Source organism: Hemitrygon akajei, unplaced genomic scaffold, assembly GCF_048418815.1.
Source record: "Hemitrygon akajei unplaced genomic scaffold, sHemAka1.3 Scf000140, whole genome shotgun sequence".
Taxonomy (NCBI): Eukaryota; Metazoa; Chordata; class Chondrichthyes; order Myliobatiformes; family Dasyatidae; genus Hemitrygon; species Hemitrygon akajei.
Genome location: NW_027332026.1, coordinates 1230214 through 1249001, shown reverse-complemented (window position 1 = coordinate 1249001; position 18788 = coordinate 1230214). Strand labels below are relative to the sequence as shown.

The window sequence follows — 18788 nt, the reverse complement described above, 5'->3', positions numbered from 1 at the left end:
TGCATAATACTGGCTTTCCTCAGTTGAGCACCCCGGAGGGTCATAGCACAGAGTCGCATGAGGGTCGGCCGCTGGCAGAAGGTGTTCAAACGCAGTGGAGTCCAGATTAAGTGCCCACCACTTGGGTGGGTGTCAGTAACTGGGGAAGATGTCGGTTGTTCACTAGTCCCAGGGTGACACCCTTGTCCACGCAGAGAATCTCGACTTCCAACGGACAGAGCAAGTCTCTCTCTGCTAGATTACACCCCGACTGGTGGTGACTGTAAATGAAACCTCACACTGGGTCCCCTGGAATTCCACCTGCAGTGGCTGGGTACATGAATACGTATGTGCCCTGCCTTTGAACCCAAACAGAATGATTGTCTGATAGCTGTTTTCCATCTTCTGATACTATTTCCTGATCGACAGTGGTTGTGGTTGCAATCAATCATAAACGGAACAGGAATTCCAGCAACTTGCAATATTACATTGGGCTCTTCCTGAGGGGTGGTACTCATGGTAGGAAGTATCTTTGCTTGTCTGCCCTAGCAGGGATGACAGTGGAACAACATGGCAGGTATTTCTGGGAATAATACAGAAGGTGCAGGATCAGTTCAAAGAGGAGGAAAGATTCTAACTGGAGTAAGGGGCGACCGTGGCTGTCAAGGGAAATCAAAGATGGTATAAAAATAAAGGAGAAAAAGTATAACATAGCAAAGATGAGCAAGAAGCCAGAGGATTGGGAAACTTTTAAAGAGCAACAGAAGATAACTAAAAAGGCAATACGGGGAGAAAAGATGAGGCATGAAGGTAATATAAAGGACGATAGTAAAAGCTTCTTTAGGTATGTGAAGAGGAAAAAGTTCAGACCAAAGTTGGGCGCTTGAAGACAGAAATGGGTGAATTTATTGCGGGGAACAAGGAAATGGCAGACGAGTTGAACAGATACTTTATATGTGTCTTCACTAGGGAAGACACGGACGATCTCCTGATATAATAGTGGCCAGAGGTCCTAGGGTAACGGAGGAACTGAAGGAAATTTATATTGGGCAGGAAATGGAGTTGGGTAGACTGATGGCACTGAAGGCTGATAAATCTCCAGGGCTGATGGTCTGCATCCCAGGGTACTTAAGGAGGTGGCTCTGTTATTAGTAATCATTTTCCAATGTTCTATAGATTCAGGATCAGTTCCTGAGAATTGGAGGGTCGCTAATGTTATCCCACTTTTTAAAAAAGAAGGCAGAGAGAAAACAGAGAATTATAGACCAATTAGCCTGACATTAGTGGTGGGGAAGATGCTGGAGTCAATTATAAAAGATGAAATAGCGGCACATTTGGATAGCAGTAACAGGATCGGTCCGAGTCAGCATGGATTTACGAAGTGGAAATCATGCTTGACTAATCTGGGATTTTTTGAGGATTTAACTATGAAAATGGACAAGGGAGAGCCAGTGGATGTTGTGTACCTGGACTTTCAGAAAGTCTTTGATGAAGTCCCACATAGGAGATTAGTGGGCAAAATTAGAGCACATGGTATTGGGAGTAGGGTACTAACATGCATAGAAAATTGGTTGGCAGACAGGAAACGAAGAGTAGGGATTAACGGGTCCTTTTCAGAATGGCAGGCAGTGACCAGTGGGTTACCGCAAGGCTCGGTGCTGGGGCCACAGCTATTTACAATATACATTAATGATTTAGATGAAGGAATTAAAAGTAACATTACCAAATTTGCAGATGACACAAAGCTGGGTGGCAGTGTGAGGAGGATGTTATGAGAATACACGTTGACTTGGATAGGTTGGGTGAGTGGGCAGATGCAGTTTAATGTGGATAAATGTGAGGTTATCCACATTGGTGGCAAGAACAGGAAGGCAGATTACTATCTGAATGATGTCAAGTTGGGAAAAGGTGAAATACAACAAGATCTGAGTGTTCTTGTTCATCAGTTACTGTAAGTAAGCATGCAGGTACAGCAGGCAGTGAAGAAAGCTAATGGCCTGTTGGCCTTCATAACAAGGGGAATTGAGTATAGGAGCAAAGAACCTGCAGTTGTACAGGTTCCTGGTGAGACCATACCTGGAGTATTGCCTTCAGTTTTGGTCTCCAAATTTGAGGAAGGACATTCATGCTATCGAGGGAGTGCAGCGTAGGTTCACGAGGTTGTTTCCCGGGATGGCGGGACTGTCATATGCTGAAAGATTGGAGCGACTGGGCTTGTATACACGAGAATTTAGAAGGATGAGAGGGGATCTGATTGAAACATTTAAGATTATTAAGGGATTGGATATGCTGGAGGCAGGAAACATATTTGCGATGTTGGGGGAGTCCAGAACCAGAGGCCACAGTTTAAGAATAAGGGGTCGGCCGTTTAGAACCGAGTTGAGGAAAACTTTTTCACACAGAAAGTTGGGGATCTGTGGAATGCTCTGCCTGAGAAGGCAGTGGAGGCCAATTCTCTGGTTGCTTTCAAGAAGGAGTTAGATAGAGCTCTTAAAGATAGCGGATTCAAGGGAGATGGGGAGAAGGCAGGAACGGGGTGCTCATTGTGGATGATCAGCCATGATGACAGTGAATGGCTGTGCTTGCTCAAAGGGCCAAATGGCCTACTCCTGCACCTATTGTCTATTGGTTGCACCCAACAGTCTGAGGGATTCAGAGGAACAAATTTGTAGAGAGATTGCAGACTATGCCAAGAAACAAATGTTGATATAGTAAATGATTTTAACTTTCCAAATATTGACTGGGTCTCCCATACTGTAAAAGGACTAGCCGGTGTAGAGTTTCACAAATGTGTCCTTAATCAGCACGTAGAATTCCCGATGTAGAATTGTGCAATAAGCTGTTAGGAAATGATCCAGGGTTAGTGACAGAAATTAGTGTATGGGAACACTTTGTAACTAGTGATCATAATGCCATGAGATTCCAAGTAAATATGGAAAAAGAGAGGTCTGGACCACGGGTTGAGATTCTAAATTGGAGAAAGGTCAATGTTGATGTTATCAGAAAGGATCTGACAAGTCTGGTTTGGGACGGCTGTTTTCTGGCCAAGGAGTACTTGGTAAGTGGGAGGTCTTCAGAAGTGAAATTTTGAGAGTGTTGAGTTTGTATATGCCTGTCAAAATAAAAGTTGAAAGGTAACTGGTGCAGGGAACCTTGGTTCTCAAGAGATATTAAGGCCCCGGATATTTTGTTCCTCTAAATGCCTCAGACTGTTGGGTTCAACCAAGACTCATCAGTAACTACAAATCATAATTCAATGTCCTGAGCATATCTGATTTTTTTATTTAGTTGTCTTCTGTTGGTTTCTAAAAACTTTCCGGTAGTTTTTGTTCTATTATTTGCCCTCTCTTTGGCTTCTCATTCCAGCCATGGTTGTGTCCTCCTGCCTTTCCAGTGCTGCGTTGGGATGTATTTACTATGCACCTCCCAAATTGCTCCCAGAATCTCCAGTCATTGCTGCTCCATCGTAATTCCAACCAGTTTCCCCTTCCAATGAAGTTTGGCCAGCTTCTCTGTCATAGGGATTTGATGAAGTTCCGTGAAACAGGTCATTCCGCCCATCTAGACTGCTGAAAATATTAAACTCTGATGCAACGATCTGCACTGGGATCATGGCCTTCCGTACCCCTACCTTCCAGGTACCCATCCAAACTTCTCAAACGGTGAAAGTGATCTGGCATGAACCACTTTTGCTGGCATCCCATTCCACACTCTCACGACCATTTCAGTAAAGAGCCTTTTCACTTGTTCCCTTTGAATTTTCACCTTCCCCTCTTACCCATGACCTCTGATTGTCATCCCACCCAACAGTGGAAAAAGCTGCTTGCATTTACCCCATCTATACTCTCATAATTGTGTATATTTGGAGCAAATTCTCAAAGCAATGTATAATTTCCTTGTTTATGTTTAGAGCTTTTTGAGGTGTATAAGATGATGAGGGTACTGATCGTGTGGATAGCCAGTGGTGTCTTTCCCAGGGTTGAAATGGCTAACACGAGGGTGCACAGTTTTAAGGTGCAATGGAAATGTGTACCAAGGGGATGTCAGGGGTAAATTTTTCACACCGAGAGCAGTGGATGCATGCAAAGCGCTACCAGTGGCGGTGGTATAGACGGAATCAATAGGGTCTTTTAAGAGGCTCTTGCATAGGTACATGGAGCTCAGAAAAATAGAGGGCTGTGCGTTAGGGAAATTCTCGGCAGTTTCTAGAGTAGGTTACATGGTCAGCACAACTTTGTAGGTTGAAGGGCCTGGAATATGTTGTAGACTTCAATGTTCTATGTTAAGCAGCGAAACAACATTTGCTGTACTCCAATCCTCCGGTACCTCCCCCTGTCACTAATGATGATTTAGTTATCTCTGCTAGGGCCGAGACAATTTCTGCACTTGCTTCCCCTGGCGTCCGAGGGAGCACCTTATCATGCGCTGAAGATTTATCCACTCACACCTGCCTTGGGAGAGCAAACATCTCCTCTTCCTTAATCTGTGCAGGGTGCACCATGTTAATGCCACTTTTCTCACACTTTCATCGACTCTGTGTCCAACTCCTGAGTACATAGATATGGAAAAAGCATTTAGGATCTTCCCCATCTGTTTTGTTTCCCAGCCCGGTCTTCCAGAGGACCAACTTTGTGCCTTGCAATCCTTTTGCTGTTAATCTGTCTCTAGAATCCCTGAGGATCTTTTCTGCGAGGGCAACCTCATGCCTTCTTTTAGCCATCCTGATTTATTTCTTATGTGTTCTCTTGCATTTCTTATACTCCATAAGAACCTGCCTGCCTATCCCTGTTATGAAACTCCATTTTGTGCTTCACCAGGGTCTCAATATCTCTTGCAAACCAAGGATCCCTACAGTTTCTATCTTTGCCTTTTATTCTGACAAGCACATACCCTATTTGTACTTCCAGAATTTCGCTTTGAAGGCCTCCCACTCACCAAGCAAACCTTTGCCATAAAGCAGCCTGTCCCAATCCACAGTTGCCAGATCCTAGAGTCATAATTCCAGGTTTTGATTGATGCCCTGAACACATCCGCCTTTCCTGTGATGCTCCTTGTATTGAGATATACGGACGGGGCTCAGCATATTCACTGCACCATGCTCAACTTTTTAATTCCTGACTTTGTCTGAGAACAGAACAACATCTGTCTCTACAACCCCTCCACTATCTGTTCTGTCATTCTGTCCCATTCCCCCTGCAACTTTAGTTTAACCACCCCGACCCTCACCTCCCACGATGCAGCTCTATTATCCATTTGGCTTTCATCTCCCAGATCAATAAATAGGAGGTGCATACCAGGTACAGGCAGATAGGAACAAATGGGGTACTTATGAAGTACAGGAAATTCAAGTGAACACTTATGAAAGAAATAAAAGAAGGCATGAGGTTGCCCCAGCAGACAAGGTGAAGGAGAATCCTCAGGGATTCTGCAGATACGTTAAAAGCAAAAAGATTGCAAGGAACAAAATTAATCCTCTCGAAGATCAGAATGGTAATCCATATGAGGTAACAAAACAGGTGTGGGAGGTTTTTTTTGCATCCGTATTTACACAGGAGATGGACACAGCATCTGTAGAAGTGAGGCAAAGCAACATCACCTTCATGGAACCTGTACAGATTACAGAGGTGGAGGTGTTTGCTGTCTTAAGGCAAATTGCCATTGATCAATCCCCAGGACCTGACAGGTTGTTCCCTAGGACCCTGTGGAAGACAAGTGCAGAAATTGTCGGGGTACAAGCACAGATATTTAAATCATCCCTAGTGACAGGTGAGGGACTGGAGGATTGGAGGACAGCCAATGTTGTTCCGCTGTTCAAGAAGGGCTCTAAAAGTAAACTAAGAAATTTTAAGATATATAAGTATTTGGATAGATGTGGACAGATTAAGGATAGGCAGCATGGCTTTGTGCATGGTAGGTCATATCTAACCAATCTTATAGAGTCTCTCGAGGAAGTTATCAGGAAAGTGGATGAAGGCAAGGCAGTGGATGTTGTCTACATGGACTTCAGCAAGGACAATGTCTCATATGGGACGTTGGTCAAGAAGGTTCAGTCACTCAGCATTCAAGATGAGATAGTAAATTGGACGAGACACTGGCTTTGGGAGAAGCCAGTGTGTGGCAGCAGATGGTTGTCTCTCTGACTAGAAGACTGTGACTCGTCGTTGCCACAGGGTTCAGTGCTGGATCTGTTGTTGTTTGTCATCTATATCAGTAATCTGGATGATAGTGTGGTTAACTGGATCAGTAAATTTGTGGATGACACCAAGATTGGGGTGTAGTGACAGCGAGGAAGACTCATGGCTTGCAGTGCGATCTGGACCAGCTGGACAAATGCGTTGAGAAATGGAAAATGGAAGTTAATGCAGACAAGTGTAAGGTGTTACACTTTGGTAGAACCTACCAGGGTGGGTCTTACACAGTGACTGGTCGGGCATGGAGGGTTGTTGTAGAAGAAAGGGATCTGGGAATACATGTCTGTATTTCACTGAAAGTGGTGTCACAGTTCGATAGGGATGGAATGAAAGATTTTGGCATATTGGCCTTCAGAAACCAAAGTATTGAGTACAGGTGATGGGTGTTATGTTGACGTTGTACAAAGCATTAGTGAGGCCTAATTTGGAGTATTGTGTGCAGTTTTGGTCACCAACCTACATGAACGTTGTAAAAGAGGTTGAAAGAGTTCAGAGGAAATTCACAAGGATGTTGTCAGGTGTGCAGGACTTGGGTTACAAGGAGAGACTGAACAGGTCTGGGCTTTATTCCTCCCAATATAGAAGATTGAGGGGAGATTTGATGGAGGTGTTCCAAAATTATGAGGGTGAGAGATGGGGTAAATGCAAGCTGGCTTTTACCACTGAGATGGGGTGTGTCTACAACCAGAGGCCATGGGTTAAGGGTGAAAGGTGAAACGCTAAGGGGAACATGAGGGGAAACTGTGTGCTGGGGCAGCAGGCTGAGGGTAGCAGACACCAACAGAATCAACAAACTCATTCGTAAGGCCAGTGACGTTGTGCGGGTGGAACTGGACTCTCTGATGATGGTATCTCAAAAGAGGATGCTGGCCAAGTTACATGCCATCTTGGACAATGTCTCCCATCCACTCCATAATGTACTGGTTAGGCACAGGAGTACATTCAGCCAGAGACTCATTCCACCGAGATGCAACACTGAGCGTCATTGGAAGTCATTCCTGCCTGTGGCCATCAAACTTTACAACTCCTCCCTCGGAGTGTCAGACACTCTGAGCCAATAGGCTGGTCCTGGACTAATTTCCACTTGGCAGAATTTGCTTATTATTTAATTATTTATGCAAAATATAAATTTTTATATGCTATATTTCTACCTATTCTTGGTTGGTGCGACTGTAATGAAACCCAATTTCCCTCGGGATCAATAAAGTATGTCTGTTCACACAGACGGTCATCCGGGTTTGGAATGAGCAGACAGCCCAAGTGGTGCACGCGAGCTCAATTTCAACATGTAAGAGGTTTGTATAGGTACCTGGATGGTAGGTGTACGGGAGTGGACAGTTTAAATAGTTCAACACAAACTAGATGGTCCAAAGGGCCTGTTTCAGTGTTGTACTTTTCCATGACTGTGACAGGAATAATACTAACATTCACTCGAATTCCGTTTAACAGCTGTGCAGACCAAACATACATCTGAGTAGGAGACATTTAAGGAAAGTTTCTCTGGTTATACGATTTCCACGCCTCTCTCGTCGTGGGGAACTGTGTACGAGGCATTGCCTTCTGCCGGGTGAGTTTCCAAAGAGATCACCAGCTCGTAACCCAGCACGGATGGAAAGCGTGCAGGAGAGCCGGCTGGGTTCGAACTCAGGACCTTTTGTCCCGAAGTCAGGCACTGATGCCACTATGCCACCATCCATGTCAGGAGATATTTACATTGCATTGAAACTGTGGCGCTTTAAATTAACAGTACATAAAAGAAAATCCCAGCTGCATGTCAACAAAGGGTATTTGCATGAGAGTGTTTCAGTTACTGTGGGGCCAGGCACCCATGCAGCTCAGCTGGAGCAGGAAATAATAGCAATGGGGAGAGTCAGACTGAGCCAAGTCACGGATGGGAGACGGCAGAAATGCCCCATTCTCATAGAGACAGGAAGAGCATCAGAGAATTTGATGGTCAATCCAGATACCAGCACTGTGCCCAGTTAGAAGATGATTTTTCTCTCCAACTTGGGTTGAACTTCACTGTAACAGTGTGATGCCAGATCACACCTTGGCAACTAAAGTGATCTCATCTGACATGTTGTCCTTCACCCATTGATGGATTTTGTAAATCTTTTTACAGGTTAAAAATGACAAGGAAGTTATCTACGTGAATCTCAACCACAACACACCAGTTTTGCTGTCTCTGTCCAGATATTTAAGAATTGGAGCAAGGGATTCAATCAATCATCCTTCCTGCTCAGACTGTGGGGAGGTATTCACTCTGTCATCTGACCGACTAGCACGCCCGTCATTTTACACACAGGGAGAGGCCGTTCACCTGCTCAGACAATGGGAATGGATTCACTTGGTCATCTCAACTGAAGATACATCAGCAAGTTCATCCTGGACAAGGCCATTCACCTGTTTTGTGTGTGAGAAGGGATTGAGTCGATCTTCCCACCTGTGGAACACCAGTCAGTTCACATTGGGCAGAGGCTGGTCATCTGCTGAATTTGTGGGGAAGGATTCACTCTGTCAGCTGACCTAATGGCTCACCAGCGAGTTCACACTGGGGAGAGGCCGTTCACCTGCTCAGACTGTGGAAAGGGATTCACTCAATCATCCAATCTACAGATTCACCAGTGAGTTCACACTGGGGAGAAGCCGTTCAACTGCCTAGACTGTGGGAAGGGATTCATTCAGGCAGCCAGCCTACTGAAACACCAGCGAGTTCACACTGGGGAGAGGCCGTTCACCTGCTCAGACTGTGGGAAGGGATTCACTCAATCATCCCACCTACAGAGTCACCAACGTGTTCACACAGGGGAGAAGCCATTCACCTGCTCAGACTGTGGAAAGGGATTCTCTCAGTTATCCAATCTACAGAGTCACCAACAAGTTCACACTGGGGAGAAGCCATTCACCTGCTCAAAATGTGGGAAGGAATTCACTCAGTCATCTGATCTGCTGGCTCACCAGCGAGTTCACACTGGGGAGAGGCCGTTCACCTGCTCAGACTGTGGGAAGGGATTCACTTGCTCATCTCAACTGAAGGTACATCAGCGAGTTCACACTGGGGAGAAGCCATTCACCTGCCCAGAATGTGGGAAGGGATTCACTCAATCATCCAACCTACAGATTCACCAGCGACTTCACACTGGGGAGAAGCCTTTCACCTGCCCAGACTGTGGGAAGGGATTCATTCAGGCAGCTAGCCTACTGAAACATCAGCGAGTTCACACTGGGGAGAAGCCGTTCACCTGCTCAGACTGTGGGAAGGGATTCACTCAGTCATCCCACCTACAGAGTCACCAACGAGTTCACACTGTGGAGAGGCCGTTCACCTGCTCAGACTGTGGGAAGGGATTCACTTGCTCATCCCCACTGAAGGTACACCAACGAGTTCACACTGGAGAGAGGCCGTTCACCTGCTCAGACTGTGGGAAGGGATTCACTTGCTCATCTCAACTGAAGGTACATCAGCGAGTTCACACTGGAGAGAGGCCGTTCACCTGCTCAGACTGTGGGAAGGGATTCACTTGCTCATCCCCACTGAAGGTACACCAACGAGTTCACACTGGAGAGAGGCCGTTCACCTGCTCAGACTGTGGGAAGGGATTCACTTGCTCATCTCAACTGAAGGTACATCAGCGAGTTCACACTGGGGAGAAGCCTTTCACCTGCTCAGACTGTGGGAAGGGATTCACTCAGTCATCCCACCTACTGAGTCACCAACGAGTTCACACAGGGGAGAAGCCATTCACCTGCTCAGACTGTGGGAAGGGATTCATTCAGGCAGCCAGCCTACTGAAACACCAGCGAGTTCACACTGGGGAGAAGCCGTTCAACTGCCTAGACTGTGGGAAGGGATTCATTCAGGCAGCCAGCCTACTGAAACACCAGCGAGTTCACACTGGGGAGAGGCCGTTCACCTGCTCAGACTGTGGGAAGGGATTCACTCAGTCATCCCACCTACAGAGTCACCAACGTGTTCACACTGGGGAGAAGCCGTTCAACTGCCTAGACTGTGGGAAGGGATTCATTCAGGCAGCCAGCCTACTGAAACACCAGCGAGTTCACACTGGGGAGAGGCCGTTCACCTGCTCAGACTGTGGGAAGGGATTCACTCAGTCATCCCACCTACAGAGACACCAGCGAGTTCACACTGGGTAGATGCCGTTCACCTGCTCAGACTGTGGGAAGGGATTTACTCGGTCATCCCACCTACAGAGTCACCAGCGAGTTCACACTGGGGAGAGGCCGTTCACCTGCTCGGACATTGGGAAGGGATTCACTCAGTCGTCTAACCTCAGTCGTCTGACACACTACTGGGTTCACACTGGGGAGAAAGCTTCAATAAGCTGCATGCTGGATATTTGTCCATCACCGTTGCTGAATGAGATTTTTAGAGTGACTGTCGGTGCTGAACTCTGCAATTATTGCTGCTGCTCACCACACCCAGTTCTACACCCTGGTCACTGGGCATGGGAGGAGTTTCTTCTGCTGCACATTCTCCTTTAATGTGACTGGAGTTTAATATTCTGGATCTCTAGACAAATAAATCAGTTTTGTTTTGAACTCTGTCTCTGGTACTTAAGTGAATTTCTAACACAGCTAGTGTACAGTAGAGAGTCAACTCAAGCCAGCTGTATCCTGCCAGTGATTCTTTTCCATGACAGTCCTTTTAAATCCTCCCTCATCTCTCCCTCTCCCTGTGGTGATGGGTTCCAAACAGTCACCGCTCTGTGGGTGAAGACTGAAGAAGTCGAGCTGACTGCAGTTCTGTCTGAGATGTTCTTTGCCCCTCAAATCTCTGGGCTGAGGAGGAATGACAATGGGAGTTAACCTAAAAAAAAACAAACACGAGGAAATCTGCAGATGCTGGTAATTCAAGCAACACACACACAATACTGGTGGAATGCAGCAGGCTAGACAGCATCTATCAGAAGAAGTACTGTCGACGTTTCGGGCTGAAACCCTCTGGCGGGACTAACTGAAAAGAAAGATAGTAAGAGATTTGAAAGCATGAGGGGGAGGGGAAAATGTGAAATGATAGGAGAAGACTGGAGGGGGTGGGATGAAGCTAAGAGCTGGAAGTGTGATTGGCAAAAGGGATACAGAGCTGGAAAAGGGAAAGGATCATGGGACGGGAGGCCTAGGGAGAAAGAAACGGGGAGGGGAGCACCAGAGGGAGACGGAGAACAAGCAGAGTGATGGGCAGACAGAGACAAAAAAAAGGGGGAGGGGGAAAAAACTAAATATATCAGGGATGGGGTAAGAAAGGGAATTAATGGAAGTTAGAGAAGTCCTTCCAGGTAAGGCGACACTTCACCTGTGAGTCAGCTGGTGTGGTATACTGCGTCCGGTACTCCCAGTTAAGACTTTTATATATTGGTGAGACCCAACGCAGACTGCGATACCGTTCTGCTGAACACCTACGCTCTGTCCGCCAAAGAAAGAAGGATTTCCCAGTGGCCACACATGTTAATTCCCCGTCCCATTCCCATTTTGATATGTCTGTCCATGGCCTCCTCTACTGTCTAGATGAAGCCACACTCAGGTTGGAGGAACAACACCTTATATACCGTCTGGGTTGTCTCCAACCTGATGGCACGAACATTGACTTCCATAGAAGAAAAAGTGAATTACAGAGAGAAGGGTTGTCCAAAATTGTTTAGAAAAGAACAATGGCAGGGATGACGACAGAATGGCTGAAATTTCTGGAAGCAATTCGGAAAGCACAGGATAAGCCATATGTACCAAAGAGGAAGAAGTATTCCAAAAACAAGATGATACAAGTGTAGCTAATGAGAAGGCAAAGCCAACATAAAAGACAAAGAGAGGACATATAACAGATCAAACAATGGTGGGAAGTTAGGGGATTAGGAAGCTTTTAGAAAGCAACAAAAGGGTAGTAAGAAAGTAATTGAGAAGGGAAATATGGAATGCGAAGTTAAGCGAGCCAGTAATAAAGAGGATACCAAATGTTTCTTCCGATACATAAAGTGTGAAGGAGAAGTGAGAGTGGATATCGGACCACTGGAAAATGAGGCTGGAGGGGTAGTAATAGGGGACAAGGAGCTCGCGGATGAACTGAATAAGTATTCTGCATCAGACTTCACTGTAGAAGACATTAGCAGCGGAAGTCCAGATGTCAGTGGTCAGAAGTGTGTAAAGGTATATTACTCGGGGAAGGTTCCTGTGAAACAGAAAGGTCTGAAGGTAAATACTGCACCTGGACCAGATGGTGTACACCCTAGAGTTCTGAAAGGATGGCTGAAGAGATTGTGGAGGGGGTCAGTAATGATGTTTGAAGAATCAATGGATTCTGCTGTGGTTCTGGAAGTCTGGAAATTTGGAAATATCACTCCACTCTCAAGAAGGGCAAGAGGTGGAAAAACAGAAATTTTAGGCCAGTTTGTCTGACCACACTAATTGGGAAGATATTGTAGTCGGTTGTTGAGGATGTGTTTTCAGGGTATTTCGAGGCACGTGATAACATCGGCAACTCTCAGAATGTTGTCTTCGAGGGAAAATCTTGTCTGACAAGTATGTTGAAATTCTTTCAATTCATTGAAGTAACAAGTAAGATAGGCAAAGGAGAATGGGTTGATGATGTGCTTTCAGAGGTGGATTTTCAGAAGGTCCTTGACAAGGTGCCTCCCATGGGTCTACTTAACAGGCTATGGCATGATATTACAGGAACGATTCTTGTGTGGATAATGCAGTGGCTGATTGGCACGAGGCAAAGAGTAGTAACAAGGGGAACCTTTTCTGGTTGGCTGCCAGTGACTTGTGGTGTTCCACAGGGATCTGTGTTAGGACCGATTCCTTTTGCGTTTTATGGTAATGAGTTAGATGGCAGAATCGATAGCTCTTTTGCAACGTTTGCTGAAGATACCGAGATAGGTCGAGGGACAGGTAATTTTGTGGAAGTAGAGAGCCTAAAAAAGGTCTTTGACAGATTAGAGGAATGGGCAAAGAATTGTTAGATGGAACACAGTGTAGAGAACTGCATAGTCATGCACTTTGGGAAAAGAAATAAAAGTGGCAGCTGAAATGCAGTGTAGGGACTGCGGGTCTGCAGTCAGGTTCTCCGGTTACCTCAGCATAATGTTGCACGAAAATTATTAGCAAAATACTCCGATACAATATGGGTTTCAATTTGATACAGACAAAAGTGCCATTTTGGAACTACAAGTAAAGTACATTTTCACGGTGGTAGAGAAACACTCAAACACCCCACACCATCTCTGAAAACTTTTCCGAGCCCTATAGCACTCCTAATTTCTGTAAACCCCGCTGACCCCGACAGCACTCGCCATCTCTGCAAAACACATCACCAACCACACTGGTATATTCAGCTGACCCGAGAAAGACACTGGCCATGGCAGATGGCAGGGTTTATAAAACACCCTCATGCTTTTTGTTTATAAACCTACCAATCTGTATGGTTATTGTGACTAACCCTCTTCCAACCTTGCCTCCTGTAGAAAAGCTATTTCTTTTTTATAGTTCCTTCATCCCCGCTACATTTTTTTGACAGAATGAGGTTTTCCTTTCCAGGTCGTCAGAAATGTCCTCCTGCTTCAAAGATCGCAGTTTCCCTTCCACCACCATTGATGCCGATCTCACACCTGAGACTGACAGATACAGAACGAACCCCACACTCTCACACTGTAACAGAGACTGACAGATACAGAATGAACCCCACACTCTCACACTGTAACAGAGACAGACAGATAAAGAATTAAACCCACACTCTCACACTGTAGCAGAGACTGACAGATACAGAATGAAACCCACACTCTCACACTGTAGCAGAGACTGACAGATACAGAATGAAACCCAGACTCTCACACTGTAGCTGAGACTGACAGATACAGAATGAAACCCACACTCTCACACCTGAGACTGACAGATACAGAACGAACCCCACACTCTCACACTGTAGCAGAGACTGACAGATACAGAATGAACCCCACGCTCTCACACTGTAGCAGAGACTGACAGATACAGAATGAAACCCACACTCTCACACTGTAGCAGAGACTGACAGATACAGAATGAAACCCACACTCTCACACTGTAGCAGAGACTGACAGATACAGAATGAAACCCACACTCGCACACTGTAGCAGAGACTGACAGATACAGAATGAAACCCACACTCTCACACTGTAGCAGAGACTGACAGATACAGAACGAAACCCACACTCTCACACTGTAGCAGAGACTGACAGATACAGAATGAAACCCACATTCTCACACTGTAACAGAGACTGACAGATACAGAATGAAACCCACACTCGCACACTGTAGCAGAGACTGACAGATACAGAATGAAACCCACACTCTCACACTGTAGCAGAGACTGACAGATACAGAACGAAACCCACACTCTCACACTGTAGCAGAGACTGACAGATACAGAATGAAACCCACATTCTCACACTGTAACAGAGACTGACAGATACAGAATGAAACCCACACTCTCACACTGTAGCAGAGACTCACAGATACAGAATGAAACCCACACTCTCACACTGTAGCAGAGACTCACAGATACAGAATGAAACCCACACTCTCACACTGTAGCAGAGACTCACAGATACAGAATGAAACCCACACTCTCACACTTTAACAGAGACTGACAGATACAGAATGAAACCCACACTCTCACACTGTAACAGAGACTGACAGATACAGAATGAAACCCACACTCTCACACTGTAACAGAGACTGACAGATACAGAATGAAACCCACACTCTCACACTGTAACAGAGACTGACAGATACAGAATGAAACCCACACTCTCACACTGTAACAGAGACAGACAGATAAAGAATTAAACCCACACTCTCACACCGTAGCAGAGACTGACAGATACAGAATGAACCCCATACTCTCACACTGTAACAGAGACAGACAGATAAAGAATTAAACCCACACTCTCACACTGTAGCAGAGACTGACAGATACAGAATGAAACCCACACTCTCACACTGTAGCTGAGACTGACAGATACAGAATGAAACCCACACTCTCACACTGTAACAGAGACGGACAGATACAGAATGAAACCAACACTCTCACATTGAGGGAGAAACTGATAAGTCAGTAATGAAATGCATAGACTCACTGTGGAGTTAGAGAGTGTGTGTCTGTGTGTATGTGTGTGTGAGAGAGTGAGTGTGTCTGTGCATGTGTGTGTTTGTGCGTGAGAGAGTGCATCTGTGTGTGTATGTGTTTGTGGGTGTGTGAGAGAGTGTATATGTATGCGTGTGTCATGGTCCGGTCTGTGAAATCCACATTCTGGTTCACGATCTGGTCAAGTTCCTTATTTCAGGTTTTCAGATTTTCTCCAGTTTCTGTTGAGGCAGCTGATTCTCGTTTGGGCTGGCTTCATAAATAGATACAGGATTCCTCTGTCTGTAGCCCTTCCCTTCACCTTCTGCCTGGAGCCTTGCCTCGCCTGGAAACTCGCCTTGCCTCGCCTGGAGCCTTGCCTTCACTGCTGTCAAGTTCAACCACCGGAGCAAGATAGGGAACAGTCTTTCGTTGTTTTCAACAGTCTCTGTGTCCTCGCCTTCGCTAGGTAGGTCCGGCCATCAGCCGCTACCTTGTGTTAGAATCCGTCTCATCATAGTCTGCATGCTGTGTAATGAGTCCTGGCCCATGTCCTGTACCCAAGTAGGGGTCTCAGCTCCGGTGCTCTGTAATGAGTGCCGGCCCCATGTCCTGTACCCAAGTAGGGGTCTCAGCTCCGGTTCTGTGTAATGAGTCCCGGCCCCATGTCCTGTACCCAAGTAGGGGTCTCAGCTCCGGTTCTGTGTAATGAGTCCCGGCCCCATGTCCTGTACCCAAGTAGGGGTCTCAGCTCCGGTTCTGTGTAATGAGTCCCGGCCCCATGTCCTGTACCCAAGTAGGGGTCTCAGCTCCGGTTCTGTGTAATGAGTCCCGGGCCCATGTCCTGTACCCAAGTAGGGGTCTCAGCTCCGGTGCTGTGTAATGAGTCCTGGCCCCATGTCCTGTACCCAAGTAGGGGTCTCAGCTCCGGTTCTGTGTAATGAGTCCTGGCCCCATGTCCTGTACCCAAGTAGGGGTCTCAGCTCCGGTTCTGTGTAATGAGTCCCGGCCCCATGTCCTGTACCCAAGTAGGGGTCTCAGCTCCGGTTCTGTGTAATGAGTCCCGGCCCCATGTCCTGTACCCAAGTAGGGGTCTCAGCTCCGGTTCTGTGTAATGAGTCCCGGCCCCATGTCCTGTACCCAAGTAGGGGTCTCAGCTCCGGTTCTGTGTAATGAGTCCTGGCCCCATGTCCTGTACCCAAGTAGGGGTCTCAGCTCCGGTTCTGTGTAATGAGTCCCGGCCCTACGTCCTGTTTCCAAGGAAGGGTCCGGGCTCTGTGTTCCATGTTCCTGTCTTGCCCTCAACCAAGGCTCTGCATTCCTGTGTCTTCGTCGATCAAGTCAAGGCCTCGGGATCTCGTCCAGTCCTAGCCACGTCCAAGAACCTTGTCCTGTCCAAGCCACGGCTTTCTGTTGTCATCTTGTCCATGTGCCTCACCCGGCACAGGAATACCTTGCCCAGCCCGATGCTCGGGTTCCCTCGTCCTGTGGTGGACTTCCCTTGTCCTGTCCAGGAGTCTCACGTCCAGTCTTGTTGCCTCTCCTCGGCGTGTAGCCACATGTTGTCCTCGCCTGGTTCTGGGTCCTCGCCCGGTCTCTGGCTCGGAGCCCAGACCCAAGCATCGAAGATCCCAAGCCTCGCCATGTTGTCGCCTAGTTCCGGGGTCCGAGCCCGAGTCAAGACCCAGGCTTTGGGTCCCTGTCCAGTATCTGGCTCGGAGTCCTTGTCCAGGTTCCTAGTTCCCAGTTCCCAGTTCCTTGTTCCTCGTCCAGGTCCCACTTTCCTACTCTAGTCCTAGCCCAGGCCCGGAATCCCTTGTCTTGTCCAGGGCTTGTGTCTGATATAGCTTTATTTGATGGTGTGGCCTGATGTTACAGTTCTGTGAAGGGCACTGCAAAGAATATGCCAACGACACGGGCATTTTATGTTAAACAATGAGATCAAATCGGAATAGAATCTATACACGGCCGAAAGTATTTTGTTAAATCATGCTGTATTTACACCATGGAGAAACCTGTTGATGGCTGTGCTAGTAACCCACAGGAGAGCGAGTGAGAGCCTTATCAGCCCATTAGATTCCTATAGCTAATTGAACACCACAGTATTTCAGTATCTAACTGTTCGTCAGGCGGATTCAAGAGCAGCTTTGTCTGTCACTTTACCGTTTCTAAGTCCACAGCACGACTAAGAAATTTTATGCATATAAATTTTAAGATACATTAGAGTTACACACAAACACACGTACACATGCGCACACACGCAGCCACACCTATGCACACATCCACATGCACGTAAACACACACATTCACACATGAACACACACACAAACACACACGCACAAATACACATAGACACATATGCACATAAATATACATACACACAGATAATACAGATGGGGAGAAGATAGTTCAAGAGATGGAGGGGACCATGGACAGTTCTGGACTTAGCGAAGATATCGAAAATGAACATTATACTGGGGAGGCTGATCAGAATGACCTAAATACCGATGTCGTCCAGGGCTGATGGAGAACTGGACAGGGTGTCTGTGTACACAGCGGGTATGTTTTATATCTGCTGGCACATAGTGGGACGGGTTGGGGTGGGTTTGGTGCCTGATGGGGAACTGGACAGAGTGTCTGTGTACACAGCGGGTATGTTTTATATCTGGTGGCACATAGTGGGACGGGGTGGGGTGGGTTTGGTGCCTGATGGGGAACTGGACAGAGTGTCTCTGTACACAGCGGGTATGTTTTATATCTGGTGGCACCTAGTGGGACGGGGTGGGGTGGGTTTGGTGCCTGATGGAGAACTGGACAGAGTGTCTGTATACACAGCGGGTATGTTTTATATCTGGTGGCACATAGTGGGACGGGGTGGGGTGGGTTTGGTGCCTGATGGAGAACTGGACAGAGTGTCTGTATACACAGCGGGTATGTTTTATATCTGGTGGCACATAGTGGGACGGGGTGGGGTGGGTTTGGTGCCTGATGGGGAACTGGACAGAGTGTCTCTGTACACAGCGGGTATGTTTTATATCTGGTGGCACATAGTGGGACGGGGTGGGGTGGGTTTGGTGCCTGATGGGGAACTGGACAGAGTGTCTGTGTACACAGCGGGTATATTTTATATCTGGTGGCACCTAGTGGGACGGGGTGGGGTGGGTTTGGTGAAAGTGGAGCTGCTGAATTACGAAAAGCTGAACGATATTAACTGAAAGTCTGCAGGTGGAGACAGAGAGAGGTTTCATGTGCCCCTGGATCCAGAGCACATTGAGGAGAAACGGATGTCTTTGTAGATGAAACAGCAGGTGTGCCAAAGTTGCTGAAAATGCTGGAAACATCGATTCCGGATTGCTTGTGGAAAGAGAACCATAGTGAAAGTATCAGGTTGGAAAACGGAAACAGTCATGACTGTTGCCAATGCAACTGTGGAAAATGAACCCGCTCATTGTTCACTTACTGGTCACATTGCACATTTTGGTCAACTAACACATAGGAATCTGTAT

At 46.8% G+C, this 18788-nt stretch overlaps 1 protein-coding gene across 1 annotated transcript in view; it reads left to right on the top strand.

Moving 5' to 3' along the window:
• LOC140723849 (uncharacterized) overlaps positions 1-10325 on the top strand; it is a 50864-nt gene extending 40539 nt beyond the window's left edge. The window contains 1 exon segment of the mRNA XM_073038408.1: positions 8673-10325. Coding sequence (XP_072894509.1) covers positions 8673-10325 — 1653 coding nt within the window.
• Positions 10326-18788: the final 8463 nt, after the last annotated feature.